This window comes from Xenopus laevis, chromosome 3L, assembly GCF_017654675.1.
Source record: "Xenopus laevis strain J_2021 chromosome 3L, Xenopus_laevis_v10.1, whole genome shotgun sequence".
Classification (NCBI taxonomy): Eukaryota; Metazoa; Chordata; class Amphibia; order Anura; family Pipidae; genus Xenopus; species Xenopus laevis.
In genome coordinates, this window is record NC_054375.1 from 91,342,212 (window position 1) to 91,366,987 (window position 24,776).

The 24,776-nt window shown below is 36.0% G+C and overlaps 1 protein-coding gene across 6 annotated transcripts in view; it reads right to left on the reverse strand.

The window, feature by feature from the left end:
* Positions 1–24,776, reverse strand: part of LOC108711237 (plexin-A4) — a 521,236-nt gene that overhangs the window by 158,241 nt on the left and 338,219 nt on the right. The window contains exon 5 of one of the 6 annotated variants that reach the window (XM_041586590.1): positions 11,932–12,445. The exons of the other annotated variants lie outside the window; for them this stretch is intronic. Within the exon in view, the coding sequence (XP_041442524.1) occupies positions 12,422–12,445 (24 nt within the window). The 3' untranslated portion in view covers positions 11,932–12,421. Of the gene's footprint in view, positions 1–11,931; positions 12,446–24,776 lie in introns of those variants that run through there. 6 annotated transcript variants of the gene reach the window in all.

Sequence of the window (24,776 nt, forward strand, 5' to 3'; positions counted from 1 at the left end):
TAAAAACAGATGGAGAGCAACACAAGAATGAAAAAAGTTACTGGGTTGCCTAATAAGAGCTATGATTGGTTATTTGGCAACCCAGGATTGGCAGCCTACAGGAGGCTCTATTTGGCCATAAACCTACTTTTGAAACAATCAAAACTTGCCTCCGAGTCAGGAATTGAAAAATAAACACCTGTTTTGAAGATACTGGGGGCAACATTCAAGAGGTGAGCATCATGTTGCTCATGAGAGAGAGAGAGATTTTCCACCGTATAAATGAATGGTAAACCTGAAATCTTCTTCTTGATTTATATAGTGCAGACATGTTTAGACAATGCTTTACAGAGATTGTTCATCATCCACATCAGCCCCTGCCCCAGTGGAGCTTACAATCTAAGATTCATATTATATTCACACTAACCTGCCTGTATGTTTTTTTTTTTTTTTTGAATGTTGGAGGAGACACATGTAGAACATACAAATTCGGCAGATGGTGCCCAGGTCAGGAACGAACTCAGGACCCCTGGGTTTCAAGAAAGCCGGGAGCCATTCTGCTACTACCCATAATGTATAAGTGTAAGCATACACAGCAACAGCCATGATCTAGAGCAAGCACGTGTGGAATTGTCTGCTACAGAAGAGACAATTCATATATAAAGAATTGAATTAATTGTCAGGCAGTAACTGTAAACCATTAGCACAGCCTTCCAATCTCGACCATGCTTACGGATCATATTTTCCCTTAAGAGACAAACAAAGGCAACATTAATCAAGTGTCTTTGGCAATCAGATAAAGATTTAATTCTCCTCTTTCATGTACTTTCATTCACACTGCTGGAACTCACAAACAAACTAAAGACAGGCCCAATGACAAACACTACTTAAACATTTGGGAATCTTATTATTTGAGAATGCAGAATAAATAAAATGAGCAGAATCTAGCTGGAATTATCAGGCAGGCAGAGAATGAAGGCTTTCATTTTACTTCTTTATCTGTCTTTCCGGATTTACTTGTCAGGTTCACAAATATAGCTAATTCATTGAGAGAGGGACTTTTTAATTTGTTGAGTTTTTGGTAAGCGCTGGAAATGCATACGGCACGGTAATCACTTATTGTGCCAGAATAAAAGAACTGCAGTAAGACTATTATTTTTGGACTACGGTAAATCATTTTGTGCCTTTATCTATCTATCTTATTCTGAATGATGATTTTACATAACTAAACATGCTTTTTGAAGATAAGTGCTTTTGGTACTTAGAGGCTAAAACAACAATGAGAAACACTGCCACAAATCAATTCTGTTTTTTTTTTTCAAGGCAAGTTCTAAATCACAATCACCAGTGCAAATAGTATGGTATGGGATCTATAATTCAGAAAAGTGCTATGCAGAAGGCTCCAGAACACAGAAATGCTTATTTAAGGCAGTACATTTTGTACCCTTAGGGCTCTTACCTAATACCCTTGAAGCCCGTATTAGTGACTTTGAATTACATTACAGTGGTTTCTATAGATTTTTCAGTGTACTCTTCCATGCCTACTGACCATTGTCCTCCCACTGCCCGCTCTTCTTGTAGCTCCCCAGTCTCGCTGTTAATGTACTGTATGTGCATGCAAAGTGGCCGGCCAGGTTGCCTAGGGTGCCCTGGTTACAGATATCCTATAACCTTGAATGTTGCTTACCCTCTCCTGTTGCCAGTGGAGTAACTAGATGTTACTGCCCCACAGCAAAATGATTTTAGGGCCCCCAACATATACAGAGGTTTTCCTGTTTTATCAACATATATTAAAATTACTCATTAATTAGGGCCTCATTGGGGCCCCCTATGCAGCCTCATAGTCTGCTTCCTCTATAGTCACACCCCTACATGTTGCTATGCTGCTTTATATACTCTATCCAATAACTTATCAATATTTCTTAGGTTACTAAAAATATGGTATTTATATAAGCTTTCCAAATGGGTTCTGCATACGACTGTATAAAAAAATGGCCTTTTCATTTACAGTTGCATTTCAGATGCTTCACTGTATTTTTATTAACCTTTGTACTAATAGGCATACTTCCAATGTGTATTATCAAAGCAGAAGCAAATAAGTGGATTTTCATATAGTCCTGTTTCCAATGTTTCCACACCCGAATATCCCCAAAATACTCAAACTCAATCTTACCTGTATAACCCTCTGCACACTCATCTTTGACCTCTGTTAATGCAAAGGCTAAGTTAACATAATCAGCACAGAAATGACAAAGCTTGTGCAGGAAATGCAACTCACATTGTATGTATGTACCATTACATCAGGGTAAAAGTGGTCAATTGCTTTCTACACCCAGCAGTGTGCAGTGCCAGCTTCAAAAAGTACCCCTTCTGTAACTCATTCCCCTTCTTCTCTGCCTTTATCTCCCTCCTCCTGTTGCTTGCTGCTCCTCTCATATTATTATTATTATTGCACCGGCCATTTATCATGCCTATTCTCATTCGTCAAATAAAAATCATCTATTTAGCAAAAGGCCACAGTAGGGATATTAAATATAAATGCGTCTACAATATAAAGCTATTGCAATCAAGAAGTTTGAAGTCTTCCAAGACTTCCCATACAAATATCAGAACTAGATAAGGAAGCAATAAGGTTATTCGCAGCAATGGAGCATCAGAGTCACTTGATTTCTCCAGGAGTTTCCACACTGATTAATGTTAGCGAGGAGAGCTTACAATTCCAGAGGATTCACATTTGCTGCTACTACTCACTTTTGATTCAATAACTATGAGAAAAAGAACACTTGATCACAGAGGTACATGCAATATTGTAGACTATATAAATTTGTGTTATTTAATTAACCCTTACTTTTGTATGCCAAGTGCATGCTTGTGTGAGAGTTTATTATACTGACTAAATTCATGTGGGCTAGGATGGGTGGAAGTCATATTTAGGAAGCATTTTACACACACAGAAAGAAACTAAGGTCGTGTGAAGTTTAAAGCAATAAACCATCCTATTCATCTCACATCGGTCAACACTGCCAGCCTGTGCACTGACTGCACATATTTCTGGGAAAGGCTTTTATATGCACATTACATTTCCGAGGATACAGTGCTGCAACTCTACTCCCCTTTTTATCTTTCCTGAATTGATAATTAGTAAATATTCATCTGTTTTCTTTCTTATAGGGGCCCTAAGCCCAAGATTCCAGAGCTTCAACTTAAAAAGGGACTGTCACTGTTATATACTATCATCTAAATTGTAGTATCATTAACATGTATTTCACCAACACATCAAATATACAGATTACATACAAAAATACAGCCTATAAACAAAAGAAGAGGTTAAAAGGTCCCTGCTAAATCAAGCTTATTAATAAAACATTTTTACTGCTGCATTCAAATCACCTATGCTGTTTGCCAGTTGTGCAATGCAGGTTGTTCTGAAGTTATCATTACCATGTCATATTATACTTATTTTTATTTATAACGCCACAACATATGCTGCACTGCTGCATAATGGGCTGGGAAAGAATACAAAGCACTCACAAAATAAGGAACAAGCATTATCAAACCAAGAAATAAGGACAGTGTGATCTTATATTAGTTCAGATTTCTTTTTCCTTTCATCATTGTCTGTAACATCTCTATCTAGCAGAAAAGTCTGGCGATATTACAATGAGATGGCAATTTAATCTTTACTATACAGCTTAAAAAATAAACTTTTGCACTTTTGCAATTTACATTAATTTTCTATTTTTAGTGGTTTCTGGGGCATAAGCAGTTTTAGGAAATGTAAAAGTGAAATAAAGATGTTTGATTTTATCACTGTGAAAGTTTGTAGAGTGCGTACCATAGTTGTTTTGGCTGATCGGATTCTCCCCTTGCTGTGGGTTTGGGGGGGGGGGTCGCATCCGGATGCATGTGTCCAAGTTGGCCCAGAATGATATGAGAGTAGGATATCCTGTGTATATATTTTTACCTAACTTTTCTATAAAATGTACCTTGTTAAAATAGTATTTTTGTTTATACTGCACTGTATTTTTAAAAAATAAATGAATGATATATATATATATATATATATATATATATACAGTATATACACATGTTCCCTTACCTGCCAGTGTAAATGAAGGGTCAGCAATGTCAAACCACACAGAAGAATGAACAATAACGTTGGACCGGGGCATGCTGTGGTTTCTGGTAACCAGACTGAGAAACGGCTCTAAATTCCAAGGCAGAAATCCAGCTACAGCTAATTAGCTTGGCTGCAGAAGGGCAGGAAAGGAGCCAGGGAAGGGAATTGCAACTTCAGCTCATGAAAAACAGAGTGTAGACCATGACCATGTTGAATGACTAAACAGAATCACTGAAGATAGACTTGTGCATTATAATAAATAAAGTACCCCCTGTTGAAAAATATGAGGATATTAGAAGTTACCTCGGAGTTCCATGACCTGTATAGAAACATTTTATATGGTCACGTAACTCCTCGGTAATTTATGATATCCTTCTATTTTACAAGATGGGGTACTTTATACCTATATATATTATATAGGCCACACAATGACAATGTTTTTAGTATAACACATCTGTAATAGTTTCCAGACATTATGAAACAAGGCAGCCTGCAATGGCATACTGAATACCAGGGGTGGCTTTCTTTTTAAAACATTTGATTAACATGCATATTACTTCTATACTTGCACTATATTGTCTGCAGTTAAAAAGGTTATGATTACTATATGTGATGCTGCCATACCAGACCTCATTGGTTGCTATTGGCAACTACACTTCAATTTAGCTTGTGTTTTTAAAGGGGCTGTTTAAAACGTAAAATTTAATTAACTTTTTCAATCTGTTATTATTTGTGGTTTTTGAATTATGTAGTGTTGTATTTATTAGATCTCAAGTTTGTAATTTAAGCAATCTGGTTGCTAGGGTCCAAAGTACCCTAGCAATCATGCATTGATTTGAAGAAGAAGAAGAAGAGAGAAAAGTAGCAAGAACAATAAATTTGAAGAATTACAGAGCAAGTGTGTTTTTTAGATGGGGTCAGTGAAAGCTGTAAATAGACAAAAACAAAATAGATAAAATAGATAAAAATAAATAATGAATAAATAATGAAGACCAATTGAAAATGTGCCTAGCATTATCCATTCTATAACATACTAAAAGTTAACTTAAAGGTGAACCACCCCTTTAAATAAGCCCTTGTATTTATACATCATGTTTTTTATTATGGATTTGCACTGTAGTGTTGGAGCAGTATAGTAGTTATAGGAGTCAGTATTACAGTATGTTGAGGGAGACTGTATTAGCATAGATATCAGTTACCAACTGTAGCTTGAAAAATATGTGATAAATATATATATATAACCTGTCAAATCTCTTAATGTGAACTGCTGGGAAATGGTGTGGCGATTCCAACATAAGTATTTTTATAAGAATAAGTAATACATTTGTACTGAGACAGGGTTACTGAGAGAATAAAATGGAACTTTGTTCATGGAAATGTCAAAATAATTATTCCCCTGTTTTCCAGCAATAGAAAGAGCACCAGGGGTTAATTCCCTAATATAAAAGTGAACGCAGGAGTCACATACTTCGCATTTAGAATAGAGAAAGACCATTTAAGATCCAGAGCTAAAATGGAGAAGGTTGTATTCAGCCCATGTTACACTTGCAAACAACACAAGCTGCCTATCTTCTCCCTGTAGATCCATTTGTTGCCGTGAAGTATTGGGCCATCATTCATGTGGTAAAAGATACATTTTCAATTCATTGAGTATACAAACGAACTGCTGCAGTAGTGCTGGCAACATCAGAATAAATACACCTAGAATACCATAGGGAAACATAGACATAACATGAGTAGTGGCTCACAATGAAATTGGCTGCTTTCACACAGATGCATCCATGTTTTCTTTTTATAGCACTGTCAGTCTTGCGGCTGACATACGGAAAAAAAACGAAAAAAATCATAAGTATTTCAAAGCTTCAAAATTGTTGCAGTTAAAAGGAGACCTACACCCTTAGTAAGGTTCATGTAAATATTCTGGGCTATGTCTGGCAAGGACTGTAAGCTGCAAACTCCTGGCATTGGACAACAAGCACACTGGGTAATCTATCTGCTATATGAAAACAGCTATGGAATATCTGCAGGCCAGGCATAGGAAGGAAGAGCAGAAAATCCAGCAAGGCTATCCTTGTAAGCATAAGCAATAGAAATGTAACATAGAGCCAAGTATTTATCAGGGTTTTTAATTTGTTTTAAAATTCATAAAAGAGGCAGATTATTTCACACAACTATGGCCAACAGTAACATTTACTAAATTAACTTATGGTCGAATATCGAGGGTTAATTAACCCTCGATATTCGACTGCCGAATTGAAATCCTTCGAATCTCGAAGTCGAAGGATTAACCGCAAATTGTTTGATTGAACGAAAAATCGCTTGATTTTTTTTAAAGAGACAGTACTTCGACAATTGAATGGTCGAATAGTCGAACGATTTTTAGTTTGAATAGTTTGCTTCGAAGTCGAAGTCGCGGTCGAAGGTCAAAGTAGCCAATTCGATGGTCGAAGTAGCCCGAAAAAACATTTGAAATTCAAAGTTTTTTTATTTTATTCCTTCACTCGAGCTAAATAAATGGGCCCCTATATATTGTACTAAAGTCATGATTATTGTGTATATATGGTACAGGTACAGGATCTGTTATACAGATAAACTCTGATAAAGTTCAGTCACTCTTTACTGCTGTACAGCAAGTTGGAGTGATATCCCCCCCCCCATCCCTCCAGCAACCAAACATCAGAACAATGGGAAGGTAACCAGATAACAGCTCCCTAACACAAGATAACAGCTGCCTGGTAGATCTAAGAACAGCACTCAGTAGTAAAATCCAACTGCCACTGAGACACATTCGCTTACATTGAGTATAAGAAACAACAGCCTGTCAGAAAGTAGTTCCATCCTAAAGTGCTGGCTCTTTCTGGAAGCACATGACCCGGCAAACTGACCTGAGATGGCTGCCTAAACACCAATATTACAGCTAAGAAAATGCACTTGCTGGTTCAGGAATGAAATGGTATATTGTAGAGTGAATTATTTGCAGTGTAATTTAGAAATAAAAACTACATTATAACAATCATGACAGAATCCCTTTAAATTATTTTTTAGTAGACATTGTATAGAGAACCAAATTACAGAAAGACCCCTTTATCTGAAAAAAAAACAGATTTACATTTTACTGTCATCATTTCACTCTGAAGTTAGTAGTTTTCCCCTTCTTAACTCAAAGAAGGATCAGTAGTGATAAGTGCACAGAATTAGACAGGATGGGCATTTGTTTTTGTGAGCACCGGGCCTTTAGGGGACTGTATCTTAAAATTGACTTACAGGCTGTTTCCCTTGCAGTCCAACTGTTTGACCCAGGAACAGAACAAGTGGATAGTGTGTGCTTTGCTCATACAAATGAAAGGTCATATTGCACAGATACAGTCATTTGAACTTTGAGTCTAGCAAGTAGATCACAAAGGGACTATGCACGACTGCTGGCTGCTGCCACATCCAGTTCCGCATATCACTTCCAGCACATGCTAATGGGAGGCATCGGCAGACTAGATTTTCTGTCTACTTACATTTCTCTATGTCTTTTTTTTAATGTTTCACTACAGAATACCATTTAGTTAGTACTAGTCATTTTTTTATGTTCTGCCTTTTATACCATTATCTATCTTTTTGCAAATGTGCCATTCTACATATTCTGGCACCCACATATTTTAATTCATTTTACAGTCCAAAATTCTTTAAAATAGCCACCCCGTTCTTGTATTCATTTTTACATGATCGTAGGCATTTTTATTCAGCACAAGAATTCCTTTGTGCTGCTTTTATAACTTAACTTCTATTGCCAAATTCTTACACACCTCCCTCATTCCCTAACATGATCTTATAATATTACACCCCCCCCTGGTTCTTCCATCTTCTCTAATGTCTTGATAATAAATCAATGCCAGGCAAATTAATGTACTCCCAGGTGAGGCAGGCAGACTTGGGGATCTCCATTTCCTGACAGAGAAATTACATAGATCATAAATCATTCCTTTTATTGAGTGACAAGGATATCATGAATGATAACGGTAATTACAAGATATGTGTGATTATCTACACCCTGTTGTGTTTAATAGTTTGCCTGTTGCATTTGGATTGCAGGTTAATAAGGAGTCAGTGTACCTCAGAATTAGAAGAGAAATCTTGACTATGCATACCATTGTCGAAAATTAGATTCTGGCTGGTATCATTTGGATACATGTGGATTTTGCCAGTCTTTAATCTTTTGCTGCATTCATTTGTAAAATTAAATAACCATAAATTTGGAATATAAAGTTCAGCAGACAAATGGTAGTAAATAATTTATAATCATAGTGATTGCTGTTTGGAAGTGTTCGTATATCAAGAACAGTGGATAAAATGTGCACTTAATGTATCTGATATGGGGATGGAATTATATTATCTGCTACAGGTGTGTTAGTTGCAAATAAAGGTCCCTTTTCCAAACATATATCCGCAAGGGCGGGACGTGTAGAGGTGTCCTCTGAAATCCCAGAATGTGGTGTGAAAGTCTCTTAGCTGATTTATTTACCTAGTACCCTAGTGGGCAAGCTAAGGTTCCAAAATGTTACTCACAGATTTACCTATCTCTTTTTTTTTTTTAAACTCTTTTTTCACTGGAGATATTCTATCCTAGACATAAGATTTTTTTTAATGAATCTTGAGAATCAGCCCACAACACGTTGATGCTGATAAAAGTCACGCAACTGGTATGTAAAAATATGCAAGTTACTTATACTTGTAGATAATAAACTTGGCTATAGAGCAAGGAATGCCAGTCAGCAGCTTCAAGAGAAAATAAGCTGTTGAGCTGTATTAAAAGGCGCATAGATTTGCAAGAGGAGGGGTTATTCTGCCAATGTACAGAGTGCTGGTAAGGCCCCATCTAGCATACACCATGCAGTTTTGCTCTCCAGCGGTCAAATGGGACATTATTAAATTGGAGAGGGTCCAGAGAAGGGCAACTAAGTTGGTAAAAGGTATAAAAGGTATGGAAAATCTCAGCTATGAGGAAACCCTGGCCAAGTTGGGGATGTTCACGCTGGAGAAGAGGCGCTTAAGGGGGGGATATGAGAACTTTGTATAAATATAAAAGGGGATCATTTAATAATCTAATGCTTTATTTACCAGTAGGTTCTTCCAGCTGACAAGAGGGCACCCATTCTGATTAGAAAAAAGGTGGCATTACAGTATCTCCCTGAATTAGTCGTACAGGCTGATACATTAGCATTTAGGGATGGGTGAATTTGACCCGTCTTGATTCGCCAAAAATTCACCAGCGTCGAAGATTCACCGAAATGCATTAAAGTCTATGGGCGACAATTTTTTTTTTGATGTGCAGCTAATTGTTTTTGATGCGGGTCATTTTTTTTTACCCACGTCGCTTTTTCTCTATGGGTGTCATTTAGGTGGCGAAACTCTGCGAAAAAAATCGCTCATCCCTAATACCTTTAAGAAGGTGTTGAATGACTTTTTAGCAAGTGAGGGAATACAGGGGTATAGAAGATAGCTCATACTTCAAGTTGATCCATGGGACTAGTCCATTTTGGATTCAGTAAATAATTTCCCGCCCTCTGAGGCAAATTAAAGAGCCTTCAGAATAGTTTTTTGCCTTTCTCTGGGTCATCTAGCAGTTAGGCAAATATATATATATAACACATACACAATAGGTTGAACTTGATGGACGTGTGTCTCTTTGCAACCTTACGTACTATGTTATTTTACCTTGTAAATGATTTCCAGTGCTATAGGGTTTTAATCAAAATTACCTGTAAACTTCAGAGCCCAATATCAGATGGATTTGCTCACACTATGGTGATGCACTAGCCATTTTGTAAAACAATAAAATAGCCATCTACCCCCTACATTAGCAGGGGGTAGCTAAAGCTGTGTCAGATCTCAACACAATATAGATTAATGGAACTCTGACCTTTAAAGGAGAAGGAAAGCTACGGAGGCATTTTATTGCCAATAGATTAGCTGCAATAGTGCAAGCTAGAATGCTATATTTATTCTGTAGAATGTTTTACCATACCTGAGTAAAAAGCTCTAGAAACTCTCTGTTTGTTTAGGATAGGAGCTGCAGTATTAACGTGGTGTGACATCACTTCCTGCCTGAGTCTCTCCCTGCTCTGGGCTCAGATTACAGTAGAAAAGGGAGGGGGGTCGGGAAGAGGAGCAAACTGAGCATGCTCTTGCCCAGGGCAATGAGGTTTAAGCTGAAGGCAGGAAGTCTGATACAGAAGCCCATGAGTTCACAATAGAAGGAAAGAAATGCAGTTTTTCTTTTGACAGGGGACTCAGAGCAGCATTACTTTGAGGGTTTACTGGTATATTTAGATGGACCTTTCTGATAAGGCTTACTTCGTTTTAACCTTTCCTTCTCCTTTAAAATGTTCCAAAAGACCTCAGTAGTGACAAGAGAACTGAACCGTCTCCTGTGTACTGTCTAACGTAACAAATTACTAAAAATCATGGTGTTTTATTGGTTCAATATCCCACCTTGTATACGAATACCATAAAACTCAATTGCATGTTAAAAGATTTGTAAAAAGGATTGTATGGCAAGCTATATTTTGGAGTTTTGTGTACAATATAATCTTACTTTCAAATGCAATTCTGCGTATGGTCATGTCTCCAGTAAAACAAAGAATCATTTATATTCATTGCAAATAATAAACAGAATCTGTTGTGTTTTTACTTCAAATGAAATACATGAAATATGTTAATTGTCCAAACATAGCTGCTACCGGTGAACTATAAAATCAGTAAAACTCTTCTTTGAAGAAATCATAGTCTTTTCTTTCACTAAAATCACCCTTATATATTGAAGGGCTAAACAAAAACTATACTAACAGCAACACAAGGCTAATAACATCAAACTGATATTTGGCATAATGGTCCAGATCGAAAGATTCTAATGCACACAGATTTATCTTTTTAATCTGTGATTTATTGTCTTGAAACAGCAATAGAGGAACCTGATCTGACATTCTATGGCCTAAAATACCTTGGAGAAAAATGGTCCTAGTTTGTTATTTAAAATGCTGTAACGCAGCTCCAGCTGTTGCCTGTGATTTATTTTCACCTGTCTTATAAAAGAAGACCTCTTCTCAAAAAGATGGGCAGTATCCATCAGTAAATGATGCATAAGTTGTTGTTTTTTCTTTATGGCCACACGATTGTCAAACAGAATTTTGCTATGAATGTGCACAAAGCAGTCCGTGCCAGTTTACAGAGTTTAATTTATTGGACTGGATAATGTGGCTCCATGCTGGAGCAAGTCATTCGGTATTTTTCATAGATATATTTGTTCTTTTATAAATTCAGGATGTGGTATTACAGAGCCCAACTAATAAGCAATTTTTAGCCACAATACAAGACTGGCTTGACTTTTTTCTGAGTTAAGAAAAACATATTGTGCTTCTGTACTTTATACTGTAGGGTGTGCTTAAATATTAAAAGACACCATTAAGGATAAATCTCACGAGACTCGTTTAAAAATGAGGATGAGCAAAGCATAGCAGTTACTTCACATATGTTTTCAAATATGTCTTACTTTTTTTTAACAGTCATTTTGCTCTAGCAACTATTTAGACCTACAAATTCTCTCATTTTTTCTAAATTTTAAAATTTTTCAAATTCTATCCACAAATTCTTCTAAATGTTTGTGAAATATCTTTTGGAACATAGTCAAGAACTTTATACTTTTTTGGAAAAAAATCAGCCCCAACAAATTGTTCTTAGTAAAATTCCTATCACGATGCTCTGCTCTCATACTCCAAAAATAATAAAATGGGTACAAAAAGATAAACAGAAAATATTCAGAAATTGACTCCACTAATGCAAATTCAAAAAATGTAATATATTTAATCAGAGAAACATACACAGTACATTTATTCCAATAACACAACTGGCACCTCCATGCCAAAAATGAGAAACAAATTCAACCCCCCATGATGTAAGAAATAGAAAATCTTTACATTTAGGTGCTAAAATGAAGTGACTATGCCGGGGTGAATTTTGTTTCTAGAATAGTGAAGATAACAAACATCCTCGGTTCCACATAAACTCAAATATCCCATGGTGCCCTAATGCTTTTCTTGATTGCTTTCTTAGCTATTTGCACTATACCAATCTTTCTAGGCTGTAGACACATTTTACTTGAAAAAGGAGGACACAATTCATCATTTCTCTTCTCCGTCTCTTGCCTGTAACTGGTGGATGATCAAAAAATCAATAAAGGCCAGTTCAAGATTTTATTGATTTCAAGGTTTTATTCTGGGCAAGCAATATTTTCACGGCAAGTGGTCAATTTCCAGGTTTTCATCAGTTCTGTCACCGTTAGGAACATATTACCGTCTTGATCTGAACAAATTACCAAACAAAGAGGAAGGAAAAAATAATTGAAACACTCCTCCAATTCCCAGGATGATCTTAAAGACTTAAAAGAGTTTTAACAGTTTTTCAACTGAATGAAAATCGTTGGTTGGAAGTTGGTTCTAATTATTGTAACAGATTCATTCATCTCCATTATGATGATGTAAATTCTGTTTCCCTCTTTGGAATGTCTTGATGGTAGAACTCTTGCATTTTGAAGAAGATAATGGAGGGCAAGCTATCGGGAATGAGATAATGAGCAATCCCTGTGTAAGCCAGTGAATGAGAATGAGAGTGAGTGAATGGTGGTATTTACATATAATGTACTATGAAAAATGGTTCCATTAGTACAAATCAAACCAAAGAATACTTATTTTTTCAATTTTTTTTTTAATTAATATTTTATATGAGTATAGCAGACAAGTGAACTCTGGGGCAGATTTGCTAACGGGCGACGTGACTAACGCTGACTAATTCGCCGATTTACTAACGGATGCAGGCATAACTTCTAACATTTTATAAGTACAAGTTGCTTCATCACCGTAAGGTAAATAACTGTAAAAAACTGTATTTCAAGAAAGCCAAAGAATTTGGCTTTGAATAGTTAGTGGCCAGTATGTTTGTTTACTAGCAGATATTGCTGGTCAGATCCAGCATTTCAGTAATATTTGGGTGGGTTAAACTAAGGGGCAGATTTATCAAGGGTCGAATATCGAAGTAAAAAATACTTTGAAATTCAATCATCAAATTTAAATACTTTGAATTCGAATATCGAATTCAAACTTTTTTCATCGAATTTGGGTATTCTGCGGTCGAAGTAAAATCGTTCGATCCAACGATTTTATTGTACGATCGCACGATTTTACTTCGACTTCAAAAAACTTAGAAATATGCTGTAGAAGGTCCCCATAGGCTAACATAGAACTTCAGCAGGTTTAATTTGGCAAAGTATTTACGTCAACGTTTTTTTAAACTTAAACTTTTTTTTAAATTCGAACTATTGTACTTCAAATCGAATCGAAGTCGTAGTATCCAAAAAATTACTTTGAATTTCCAATTTTTTTACTTCGAAAATTCCCTCTGATTCACTTGGACCCTTGATAAATCTGCTCCTAAGTGTCCTTGCAAAGTTTTTTTTAAAAAAATTATATTTACACTCACCTTGTGATTTAATTTCCTAACATATTAACGCAATGATAGTAATTGCTCAATGTCACCAACACAAAATGTAATTCTCTACTGGATTAACAAACATAATACAAAAGTCAGGTTGATAGTTTGATTGATATGAGCACTTACATTATTTTGGGAGGTGTTTAATATATGTGTACAAAGTCTTCCCTTGTTTACTGTACTCACCAATAAAAGAAAAAGATAAAAAATATGTTCCTTGATTTCACAGCACTGTACATTATATGTGAATGACAGCATTCTCTAGCACTTACTCATACCTTCACTTACTCCATTGGAAATCGCTCATTATCTCCTTCCCAATACCTTGTCCTTCATTATCTTCCTCACAATGCAAGAAATCTACCATCAAGACAGTGTAATGAGTGAAATATAACAGAAATTTGCTGAATGAAAAGACAAAATAATATAGATGCATCTGACCTGTGTGACCTTTTGCTGCAATTACTTAAGAACTGTCTATTTTTGTCTCTGCAATCTACCAATTTGTGCAAATGCAATCATGTAAAGCAGTGACAGCATAAAAGTTTTCCCTCTGAAGGCAAAGCAAGGAAGAAGGGCATGTCAATGTAAGTAGTAAAATGGGAATCATTTAAGTCTCACTTAGCCTTCAAGAACCTGTTGCATAAATGGAAGTATTTAGAAATTGGTATAATAAATATAATGCTATACCATTAACAGGTTGATCTTATGTAGGAATTGACAGCTCTATCCCCCAAAAGGTAGATATTGATATGTCTCTTATTTAGCAGTGACAAGGCTAGCTTCATTGGATTTGAAATAAAGTTCCATTTCATAAGATCACGCAGATCATTTGAACTCTTCTCAGAATTTACAAACTCGGGAACAAAAATTTGCACCTGCCATGTTTTAGGGAGCATACAGGATGCCAATGGGCTTACTAGAATGCAGTTTCTTACACATGATGAAGCATGTGGATTGAAGGCAAAGCAGGGGTCCGTACTTGCCTAACAACCTACCCTAGGGCACATGTCAATTACAGGGCTACCTATCTAGGAGAGAGGTGCACGCAGCATACATTTCTGAAAAATACACTACAAAATACCCTTGGAATTTGCCCACGTTATAGCATACACATTTACTATCTCCAGTTTATGTGTGGGGTTAATGTTATTATGGAGTTTAGCAATCCTATTTCAATAACTAAACTTTTGAGGATAACTGTAATAGTTAATGTTGAGAAACATTATTTATTTGCACTCTGTGACCACAAGGTAAATTACATTCTTTTGTAGTTGACGCTGCTCATATAAGGCCAGAATGCAGCATAAGATAAAGCTTTGTTATTTGCCAGAACATTCATTCTTTGTATAATCTAATCATTTTAAGACCAGCAGAGATGGACTCTTCCCATTCTCACTTTGCAACAATTATCCTCCATGTTGTTTCCCCAGGTAAAATATAATAGAACAGAGCAAAGCTGAAAATACAGTAGCTCAACCTGCTCTTCATAGTCTGGAGCCAGATGATTGTCCTAATAATGCCACTCCAGTTAATGTGTATCCCGAGTCCCTTATTATTCCGTCTTTAGGATCACGTACATGAATCACCTCCATGACAGTCTCTCTAAACAGACAAAACAATGAATAGCCCCCACTGCTACTGCAATTGCTTTCAATACTCTGCAGGTCATTGATAACAAAGAAATAAAGCACCGCTTCTTCATCTAACCTGTAAGAAACGTTCATCATTCTCATGGCATTGTGCTAGTGTAACAATAGACTGGGGCAGCAATTTGCAATATATCCCTCTAGGCCATCGGAAATATTTTAGGGGGAAAATGTATGCGTATTTACCTTCTATTTGACATTTAAGGATACTTAGTGGAAATCAATAACAGAAGACATTAGATTGTGGAAAAACAGCCTTTGGCATGCTAGCTGTCACAGAACTACAATTTCCAACATATTTTTAGTACTTTGCCAGCAGGTAGAATCAGTGGTATAACTTCTAATACCCACCTCCCCATAATGCAGGGTCTGCTATATAGTAGTTACACTACTAGTTGGAATGGCTAAAGTTGCACACTGTATATCAGTTAAGAGTCAAGCTAACAATCAATAAAATGGCCATAGAAAAAAAAGCAGAATTATGATTTTAACTGAAATTAAGGTTTCCAGACTATCCGTAAAGTAATCAGATATAAGTCAGAGATGCATACATCTGGGCAATAATCAGAAACTCCACCCCAATGTTTTCATGTTTTTTTTTGCATAATGAAATTATGTAGCTTTATGAAATGTTACAATATACAATTTTTAAACATTTTCACTGTTGTTTTTTTTAGCATTAATCTATAAATGTAATTGCTATGGAAAGCAGTATTTGCCAGTCCCATTCTTTCTTTGCACTGCTGCTTCATAGGTATTATAAATTAAATGTGCCAAGCCAAGAGACATCAAACACAGAAATACTTTGAGATACTACAAGTAACCAAAAGGTGAATTCTCAGAGCATTGTGTTCATTCCAGTAGTATTGCAATGAAACACCAATCATTGATCCATTGATCCATTGTTCCACCCAAGTGCAGCCAATAATCACATAAAGGTTCAAAGGCCAAGGCGAACAGACAAGAGAATTGTAGTTATGCCCGGGAATTAGGTCAGATAAAGAGAAAAATACACGATGCTCTGATTGCCTTGTATTCTAAGGCACTGAAGGTAGGTTAGTGGTATCAGAATAAAAGGCAGAAACAGGGCATGACAAAACAGAAACCCCCTCATGTACAAATGGAGAGCAGGGTCTCACTTACCAAAACAGATGGTGCAGCAGCACACAGACCTATCCTCGTACAGAAGAAGTGCATATAAAAAGTTACATACAAAATCAACTCATTTACAGATGGGCACAGACTCTCTTGTACAGAAACCTTTTCGTGTACATATCTATATCTACAGGTTGCACACAGCCTACTTTGTTAAGGAAAAATACAAAAGAGTATCCTAAACTAGCCGGTTGCTTTTCACTGAAGTAGTCATTCTTACCAATTTGCAGTTTCCTAGTAGCCAACCACTCTGCAGAAATTGTAACTGTCACTTCCCAGAATCCCAACATTAAAAGCAAGATTATAAGGGTCCCGGCATCTCATTAATGGTGTTCTATGATTTACATCCATATTTAGTCATCCATCACCAATCATGAACTAGACCTCAGTTCTGAATCAAGTTCAGTGCCTTAACCAATAAGCCTTCAGGGAATTAGGGGGTAATGGATTGAATTCATGAAAACAAATGTATAAAATAGAACTGAATATGCTACAGAAAGCCCATGGTAGTGCTATTAAGAACATTGATTGAAATCTAGTTATCCTTATTACTGATATATGCACATATTTAACCTGTCAACAATCAGGAGTTCCAATTAGCAATTAATAACACATAGTAATCCTGCCAGCACAGCAATAGTGCTATAAGTAGAAAATAGTTTTTAAAGTGACTTATTTTATGCCTTCCATTATCTCTGCCTATTGCTATAGCCATTTCCAAGAGAAGCTTTCCCATCAATTAAAATTCCATGGTGTTACCTCGCTGCATGTTAATAAAATGAAAAGGCCCCATCTGCAATCAATACTCATTAGCATATCCATCGGAAAGGGACTGAAACTCTGCTGCCTAATTATTAGATTCTGGTTGTACAAAATTAATCAACCATATCTTATCACACAACATTGCCGCAATAAGATAAATCAAACTTGCATGGTCCCTACTGATGGCTCTCTAAGGGCACATAAAATAAGATGAAGGGGAAAATTTCTGCTGAGATCTGGGTAATTTGATGGAAGATTCGAGATGTGATAATTGTTTATGAGAAAAACAACAAAAATGATGGGCTTCTCATTGTCTGCTACGAACAGTTGGTGCTTGCAGGACAAGGTGAGTGTAAATAAAATAACGATTGGCTCCCGTGTACATGACATAAAGCTAAAAATGATGCATATATAGGAAATGACATTAAAAAAATGAATTGCCATCTAGCTTACTGCAAGTGGAAGAATCTGGATTTGAGAGATCCTGTCAAATTTTTAGTTGATGGTCATTCAAATCCTTGTTTTCTTAAGATGTTTGGCTTTCCTAATCTTCATTATCCAATATTGTTGCTCCCCCACCAACCCAAAGAAGCAGTTGAACTTTTCTGCAGCTTATTGACCCATACAATACATGAATTAACATGTATGGCCATTTAGATATTGCATCATAGTTGCATCATAAAAGCATCCTATCATCAAATGTTATATTTGTTTACACCAGACTATCATCTAATATGATGCCACAGATCACCACATTAAAGCTGGTATATCATGTGACAAATTCAGAAGCTGTCTAAAAGAGATAACACAATTCTTTTATTGGCGCAAAAGCCCTCCTTTAAGGCAAGAACTTAGCATTTGGCTACTAATTAGAATACAATTCTTACAATGCTGGTTTTGTGTATTTAAAAGTTGTTTAATTTACCTTTATAAATATGCCCCCCTAATAAATGGTTTAATATAGAATCAACTAATTTATTTGTATTGGAAAGATGACAACCATTTATATGATCTTTAAGCAGCAAGCACTGCCACTGGCACCCATAAAACCCAAAGCTAGGTCAATTTCCTCACAAGCCAATGAACATACTGTGGGAAAACAATACATAGTGGACACATATTTTTGTGCCTGTAGGCGATTTTAGAGTGTAACTATAGTGTATATATATATATTTGTGTGTTTGTATGCATGTATTGCTTTGAATTTATGATTGTTTCTAACATTCCCTAGAAACAAATAGTAACACATATCTTTTAGCTACATCCTGTGATTCATATATTTACCATTATTTTATCAGTATCAGTGGTATGTTTCTTAGGCTTATGACTGTGTGAGTCAGGCACCTGAATAACAATTATCACAGTTCAGCATACCTCCAAACATTTTGGAAGTAAAAAGAGGGACACATTTCTTTTCCGCACGTAGCGCAGCTGAATTTTTGACCACACCCCTTTCTATGGCCACACCCCCTAATTGCCATGTTCATTTTACAAAATTTGGCAGGTTATGAAAGTTTGAAAATAATTCTCCTTATCTAAACTGTTTTTTGTGTCTCAAAATTGTTACAAAGTATCTTATTTGCACCTTTTAGCTGTTCTGTGCTCTCTGCTAAAAGCCAATTAAGTTAGAGACTGTTTCTTTTTCTGGCTGTTCAGTGCAGAGAAAATAGGGACTTTTCAGTACAAATGAGGGACTGCGGGTTGAGCCGTCAAAAGAGGGACTGTCCCTCCGAAAAAGGGACAGTTGGGAGGTATGGTTGCAGTGGCAATCTGTACAATCTCATAATTATGACTTGGTGGGGCCTATTCAATAATCTGTGTTAAGTATGTGTCTTTTTGTTTGTGTTTGTTTTTTTTTGTCACCAATGTTCAACTCTCACACTTCTGAGCACAGAAAATATTGCTCTCCAGCTATGCACAGAGCAAGCTGGAGAGGACCAGTTACATGCTGCCTGTGCTGGAAACATGTCTTAGTATTTATATAGGACTGAGACAGAATTCATAAAATGCATAGTGCAAATACAGCAAATTAGGGACATACTGCAAATAGATACTATTACAGGTATGGAGACCTAGGGGTTTCCCAGATCTTTATATAATCTGGATCACTATACTTAAAGTCTACTAAAACAAAATGTAAACATGAAATAAACCCAGTAGGATTGATTCATGCAATTTAGTGCCATCAAGGTACTGTTTTATTATTACAGAGAAAATGATAGATCTCACACCTGTACTGAACACAAGCATATGAGCACAAATACAGGGACTAATGGCAGAGCTTTATAACCATTTGGCCCATGGGCCAAACACATAATAGTGTCTTGTTTGGCTATCCGCGTAGAAAGAAAATCAAAATAACTACTTTCAGGGCTGCTAATTCCCTAAATACATGCAAGGAGAGATAGTGTCACTGTCAGTAAAGATAGAGAAGGGCTGGACAGCCATTCTTAAATCCCTCTTTTAGTGGCCCATAGATAAGTTCAGTAGTAAGGCTACACTTCTGTTCATGTAAGTGTAAAGCTAGCATAATGCATAGCATAGCATAGATGTTTGTTAACATTCTATGAACATTATAATGTTACTGTCGAATATGGCTCATTAACAAAGTTTCTATAGGCTATTGATTGTATAGTGTAAATAAATGAACCACACTGTCTCTATCTAAGAAAACTTGCATTAAATGGCAAATTAACCCCTTTTATTAGGCAAATATTTATTTTGGGGTTTAATGCAAATTTTCTTACATAACGACAGTGTGGTCTGCTGCCTCGTCTTATATTGTATCAACAGTTTGAGACACCAGGGCAGAGAATAGAAAGGGACAGACAAGCAGGCTTTTAATAGCGATACATATACAAATAACTTAAAAACCATAGCAATTTTGCTATGAATGTATATTGTATCTTCTTAGGATTATGTTTTCTTTTATTAGGCAAAAATTTGTTTTGTGCTAATAAATTGTATTTCTTTCTCAAATCACTAAAGAACTTACTAGCACTAGATGAAAAACTATCAGAAAGTATTAGAGAAGTGTCGTCACTTACATGATCTACTTATATTTTATAGCACTTTTAGAAAAGGCTTGGAAAAAGCTATGCACCAGCTTGGAAATGGATAGGTACACAGATGATTAAATAACTGTAGCCTTGTGTGCTTTTTCCCTCTATCTGCACAAAATTATAAGGTATGCTGGAGGGCTTTGAGTTGTGAAGGCTTTTATTTAATGAATGACTCTGAAGGCTCTGAAAGCAATATTTTTGTGTGAATGATACAAAACAGGATAGAGCAATAACAGTCACAAAAGATGGAAAGATTTAGCACAGGGATCTGTACAAATTGGGCATCTAAGTGGGAGATTAGGTTTTGGGGAAGTGCATGCCACTGAGGCCCTTAATCAACTACTTTCAGCTAGTCTGCAGCTGCTTGTTCCAGAATAATATTATCTTGTATTAAAGGAAGCATGGAGTCAAGGTATGCAATCCTACTTCTATTATGAACAGTTTTAAAAAAAAACTACATATGGAGCGGTAAAGAAAAAGATTATAATGTTAAGAGAACTGCAGGATGTCAGTGAAAAGAGGCTGTCAAAGTTGGGCTATGAATTCTGTAAAGAAATATATTTAGGCACTATAAAAACTCTCTGTGATGTTATGTTTCAGTGCATCTCACCCAAGAATGCACAAGCAATTTGCGTTACTGTACAAAAAGGGGGGTGGTTAATCCATCCAATAGAGCTGTTGAGCTACAGAATGTACTTATATAGTGGGTCAAGTTAGAGAAAGGGCAATATTTAGGCAACATAAAGTTATACGTTAATAGACATGAGATGTGCAAATGTATGGATTAGTGTGACTGCAATTTTGCAATGTTTTTTAAACAATCAAGGCAAACTTACATAATATTACATATAAAAGCATAGGGTTCAGTCACCATTTTCCCCATAACTCCAGTGTAATTGGGCCATGAGATGAGAGTACCTTTAATGAATGGAATTTTATAATGGTAACTTTACTTCACCGCATCTGTGCTTAGCGATATATAGGGGGTTATTAATTAAAGGCTGAATGCCAAAACTTGAAAAAATCTATTTTTTTTTTACTTTCGAATCCAAATTTTTCGTTGAAAAAAAACTTGAATTATTTGAGATTTATTATACCCCAAAGATGAAAAAAAGTCCAGATCCAAAAATACTCAATCTTCAACTGTCAAGGTCTTGTAGAAGTCAATGGCAAAGGTTCTATTTGGTTATTATGCTCTGGGTTTGGTTTTGTAGGATAATCTGAACATTTCGGGCTTTTCCAACGATTCCATAAAAAAATCTGACTTTTGGGGCATCAAATCCAAAAAAATCTGATATTTTCTGGCGTCTATTCTAGGTTTATGAGTGTTTTGTGTGTTTAAATGTATGTTATGGCAAGCTGTCTTATTAAGATTTAAACAAAACAATTTTTTTTTTAAGATGGCCCTTTTAAGATGAAGGGTTCAGTAGATCTATATACTTAATATTCTCATTTACACAAAAAACATATGCAACAATAGGATATTCTGACTATTGCTCCTGACAATCCAAGGGTTCTTACACTCAAAATCCTGTCCCTTCAGCACCTCAGCTGTAAGGATTTCTTGGATTTATTGTTGGGATGCTGCTGTTGCCAACATGTTCTCTCATATGTGGTTTGAGGTAGCAAAAAGTGATAGCTTGAGGCACTAAGTCTAGCATAAAGATTTTTAGCTCGCTAAGGATTTCTCTCTCTTCAGTATCAAGCCATTGTACCTATACTCCACAGCAGAAAATGATGGCTTTCCCTGTGCACTAACCTTGAGGTGCAGAAGATACTTCTACTGACATTTGTAAGGCCAGCAATCTTAACCACTTTCTGCAGTAACATTTACTAATAACAAGCGTCAAGTACCAAACATTAAGCAAAAAATGACATTATTCAAATTGTAATTTTTTTTTGTAATGGAAAAGAATTCAAAGCTTTCACTCTGACATTTTGTAAAAGCTTTTTGTAAATGAATGAGGATAACATATTATCCAACACTTTGTGCAGAAAATACAGGGAAAACATAATCCTGTTGATTTGTGGTTTTCTACTCCTTTATCCATCAGGTCTCCATTTTATTTTTGATTCTCTTATTAACACAACACTGTGTGTCCAATCCTTTGTTGATTCCTATAGCCGTTTGCCTCTCCGTGTCTCTCAATCTATTGTTCTCTCTCATGGTTTTTCACTAAAATCCCTCAGCTCACCCGAACACACACATTTATCACTCATAACAAACAAGAAGAGGAGAAATGTCACCAAGGAGCACAGACTAAAGTATGAGAGCTAAGCACTCGGTTCGACAGTACCTTGTTCTCTGAAAGTGATTTCCCTGTAGCTTACACATGCCTTAAATCCTAATGGGATATTTCTATACAAAGGAACGTTGTTAAATATAAAACATGTAGGACTTTATTTACTCTGTATGCTGCTCTTCCCTGAGGTATAACAGTTGATGTTTCCATTTCCTATTATATTTTGTTTCCTGTGATTAGATGGTCCAGAACATTGACTAATCCTGGGGGCAGAGCAAACAATGTCAAAGCTGATTAGTTCCTAGAATTTGCTTGCTTATCTGAAACGTGACCCCAAAACATAACAAGAGAAGAATTAAAATGCCAATTCTCACTGTGGCTAACGGAATTACTTTTCTGTCCGTGCCATTTTAACTATAATTCTGAAAAAGGCAAGGGCTTGCACTCAATTACCTGTCTTTGGTTATCTGTTACATACATTAAAAACTTTATGAACTTTCTCTAAATGTATCCAACTTCTGTGCAAAGCTGATCAGTCCCAAGTTTTGTTATTGTTTTACCGGTACACCCAGAAGTAAGCAATATATATTTTATTGTATAAACTGTATATCAATATTTTAATTGTTCTATAAACATTCTATAAACATTGTACTGCAGGAATTGAATCTAGCATCCATAATGATTGGGTCCAGATAAGAGTTGGTTCTGTAATGTGGGGCACCATGATTTACAATTTCTAAAAATATTTAAATGTGAAAAAAACATCAGCTAGCTTAGTTTCAAAGGTAACGTGTTATTAATAGCAAGGTAAAGAAAATCAGCGAAGAAGGAAAAATTGTTTAAATAGGACATAGATGAGAAATGGCTTAGCTATATTTCTGAGATTTCTCTATTGGATAATAGTTTTAAAGCTATATACAATACAATATAAGTTGCATCAACCAGGGCGAAGGAGAATATTTATATTAATGGGGAAGTAAACACCCTACAATTACTCAGAGCAATATATGTAAAATACTGCCCCACCCATTTTCAAGATATTATCAGTTTTATACAGCTAATGCATTTTGAACAACAGCACTCACTGGTGTTCCATTCACTCAGCAGGTTGACCAGCCATGAGAAAATAAAGCTACTGATCAGAGAAAAGTCTACTCTGTTCTATAAATCAGTGATAGAACTGTGCAAATAAGGAGAACGTTCTCTGCACAGTATCTCGATTTTCTAATAGCTGGTCAGCCTGCTCACTGAACAGAACAGGGGGTGCTGTGGTTTAAAATTCATTGCATTTGTGCAGTAGAAACTATATAAAAAAATGATGTAGACTGCAAAATTTTTCAGAAGAGTTCTCTGAGCAATTTGAAATTATCGGAGTAGCAATACCTGTTGGAAAACACTTTGCATTATGATAGGAGGTATTGAATATTTGTAAATATAGGGTTTTGATCCTATTAATTGTCAGGAAGGTGACACCGATTTTGCTTTTTATTTTACACTTCTTCATAATTGAATACGGCTTAAACATAAATTGCTGTACTTGATTTCAACAATATTATATTTATTTGGTACAGATTAGGCTATTGTACATTATTTATGTATAATCTCCACAGGGGTTTGCAAACCTTTAACAGTTTAACTATACAGAATTTAGGGTATTGTTTCCGGTGTTCTGAGTGACTTTGTTGCAATATAACTTTCCACTGTTATATTAGCATTTAAAGAGGTATTATCTATTATAGCTCTGCTTCAATGAAGCAGAGAAAGCAATTAGCATGTGACTGCATTTGCTGTAAAGGCAGTTTGCATAAGGTTTTATAAAACCAAATTACTTGCATTTAATGATTTATATATTTTTAGGTTCTGTTTAATAATAGAATAATGGCAACACTTAAAGGAAATCTTACACTTTAATTGCAAGCGAAAGAGTAGTCAGAGAAAGAACATAGCTTATCTGACATTTGCTTCCAACGTTTGACTAGCACTGAGATGCATTTATTGCTCTGTAATCTGGCATCTATTTCTACTGCAGGTTCAAAATGGTCATAGACTTCACTCATTATCCTAGGCAACGATTTCGGTATAAGGGGATCAGCTGTCATGTTTATTCGGATATGCAAGCAGATGATCCAAGTAAAACCATGTGCTCGTAGCAATGTACAGAAGGCATGACTGGAAGTTTGCCAAGATGAGTCTCTTATTAGCCCTTGTTTTGGATTCTAATTAACTATGGGCAAAAGGGTGAAATATCTACTAGGGATGGGTATAGAATGCAACA